Genomic DNA, 2,500 nt, shown 5'->3' with positions numbered 1-2,500 from the left:
AACGGTGCCGTCACATACAGTTTCGCCAATGGCAACCAGCACGACACCTTCAAGATCAACTCCCAGACAGGTGAGTTTGTGTGAAATGGGCTTAATGTTTGAAAGCTAAGATTGCGTGGTCGTGCTTTCAACAACAAATCTGGATACATAAACAGAGCGTAGAGTAGATTTGGGATTCTTTCTGTATCATAAACGTGTCTGTGTTTTGGTTGTGCTGACTGGAGTTTGCAATTCAATATTTGTCGTGCGATTAAGAGTACCGATGTATCTGTTTCTGCAATCAACCAGAACAAAAAATTTGAACGCAGTTTTTCAGCGGAATGATAATAATAATAATAATTATAAATGAGCATTTATATAGGACCAACATCGACAAGCCATTAGGAATGGTTTCTAACAGTTAAAATAGTATGCTTGTGCAACTTCAGCTTCTCAACAGAGAGACCACCTTTTACATTATGTCTAATTTTTGACAAATGGCATTATAGCTAAGATCAAAGTAACCTTCTCATTTTTGACAAATGGCATTATAGCTAAGATCAAAGTAACCTTCTCATTTTTGACAAATGGCATTATAGCTAAGATCAAAGTAACCATCTCATTTTTGACAAATGGCATTATAGCTAAGATCAAAGTAACCATCTCATTTTTGACAAATGGCATTATAGCTAAGATCAAAGTAACCTTCTCATTTTTGACAAATGGCATTTTAGCTAAGATCAAAGTAACCTTCTCATTTTTGACAAATGGCATTATAGCTAAGATCAAAGTAACCTCATTTTTGACAAATGGCATTATAGCTAAGATCAAAGTAACCTCATTTTTTGCATTTTTTGACAAATGGCATTATAGCTAAGATCAAAGTAACCTTCTCATTTTTGACAAATGGCATTATAGCTAAGATCAAAATAACCTTCTCATTTTTCTGCATACAAATGTAGAAGGTTGTTCAGCTTCAACGCGTCTTCTGAATGAAAGATCTCCTTTTATCCTCTATTTAACTCTTGACAAATGAAGCAAACCTCATCTATTTCTGGTGTACAGGTCTGATCCAAGTGGCCGATCCAGCTTTACTGGATTACGAGAGCAACCCACGGTTACAGCTGATAGTGATGGCTGTTGCTGGGGGCAACCACGCCTACGCCAAGCTGCAGGTTAACCTTCAGGACGAAAACGACAACGCGCCCAAGTTTGCCCAAACAAAATACGTCTCCGCCATCTGGGAAAACAACAAACCACAGACGTTTGTCACACAGGTACGATTTTATTTCATGACACATAGGACGCTATTGAAGTGAAAGTTTCATGACACATTGAATATAAGTGAGGCGAACATTTCACAACACACAGGATATAAGAGAGGTGAACATTTCATGACTCGTAGGACATCAATGAAGTGAACGTTTTATGACACATTGAACATAAGTGAGGCGAAAATTTCACAACACACAGGATATAACCGGTGAACATTTCATGACTCGTATATAGGACATTAATGAAGTGAACATTTCATGACAAATAAGACATTATTGAAGATAAAATGTCATGGCATTTCATCCTCAGGTGTGGGCTAAAGACGCAGACAGCGGAAGGAACGGAATGATCGAGTACAAGATCATCGACGGCAACACAGACGACGTCTTCGAGATCGTTCCGTCCCACACGGGTATCGTCAGGACCAACATCGACAAGCCGCGCCTGGATCGCGAGATTCGATCCTCCTACACCCTGGTGATTGAGGCGCAGGACCAAGGCTTCCCCTTCAAGAGCGCCACCTGCACCCTGCACATCACCATCGTGGACGTCAACGACAACCCTCCCAAGTTCCCCAACCCTGGGCCCGGTCCCATCCACATTGCTGAGAGTGAGTGTGGTGGAATGACTGTTTTGTTAATCTCTTCAGTTATTTTGATTGTTTGATTTGATATGAACCGGAGATGAATGGTAATGACATTCGGCCCCAGCATTGTTCAGTAACAGCAACACTTAAGTCTTTATGGGTGCTTTTTTTGCCAAGCCCGTCACTAGGGCCTGGAGTAAAACAAAATCATTAGCCAGTCTCAAAAATTCGGCTACTGGCGGTGTTTCTTACCTTATTTTGAAATTATATGGCGCCTTTTCATCATCATGTTTTCCGGTAAACAGCGTTTCCGTGAAGCATCTTATTTAATCTGCTAACAGCTGAGTATCACACAATAAATGCAGAAAGAAAATTATAGGCGAAACAAAATGACACAAACGTGTTTAATGTCGTTATTTTTGAAAACAATTAACATGCTTGTGCAGTCATGCACTCGGTCAAAATGCACATACTTACCCGAGTTCTCCTTGCTTGTTGCAGACCGTAAGGCAGGCTTTGTGGTGGCCGTGGTGACGGCAACAGACGTGGATTTGAACCCTGTGCTGGTGTACGACTTCACGTCCCAGGGCAACCCTGACGACACGTTCAGCATTGACCGTTCCAGTGGCACCGTGTTGCTGTCCAAAGCCCTGGACCACG

The 2,500-nt window shown here is 41.5% G+C and overlaps 2 protein-coding genes across 2 annotated transcripts in view; both read left to right on the top strand.

Annotated features, from left to right (window-relative positions):
* Positions 1 to 2,500, top strand: part of LOC138969185 (tryptophan 2,3-dioxygenase-like) — a 285,267-nt gene that overhangs the window by 166,654 nt on the left and 116,113 nt on the right. The gene's annotated exons all lie outside the window — the stretch shown is intronic.
* LOC138969184 (protein dachsous-like) overlaps positions 1 to 2,500 on the top strand; it is an 82,168-nt gene that overhangs the window by 71,281 nt on the left and 8,387 nt on the right. Inside the window, exons 15-18 of the mRNA XM_070341918.1 lie at positions 1 to 70; positions 1,045 to 1,256; positions 1,564 to 1,864; positions 2,342 to 2,500. The exon at positions 1 to 70 is cut by the window's left edge and continues 137 nt beyond it; the exon at positions 2,342 to 2,500 is cut by the window's right edge and continues 32 nt beyond it. Coding sequence (XP_070198019.1) covers positions 1 to 70; positions 1,045 to 1,256; positions 1,564 to 1,864; positions 2,342 to 2,500 — 742 coding nt within the window. The remainder of the gene's footprint in view (positions 71 to 1,044; positions 1,257 to 1,563; positions 1,865 to 2,341) is intronic.

Source organism: Littorina saxatilis, linkage group LG6 (genome assembly GCF_037325665.1).
Source record: "Littorina saxatilis isolate snail1 linkage group LG6, US_GU_Lsax_2.0, whole genome shotgun sequence".
Classification (NCBI taxonomy): Eukaryota; Metazoa; Mollusca; class Gastropoda; order Littorinimorpha; family Littorinidae; genus Littorina; species Littorina saxatilis.
This window is presented reverse-complemented; position numbering and strand designations above follow the sequence as displayed.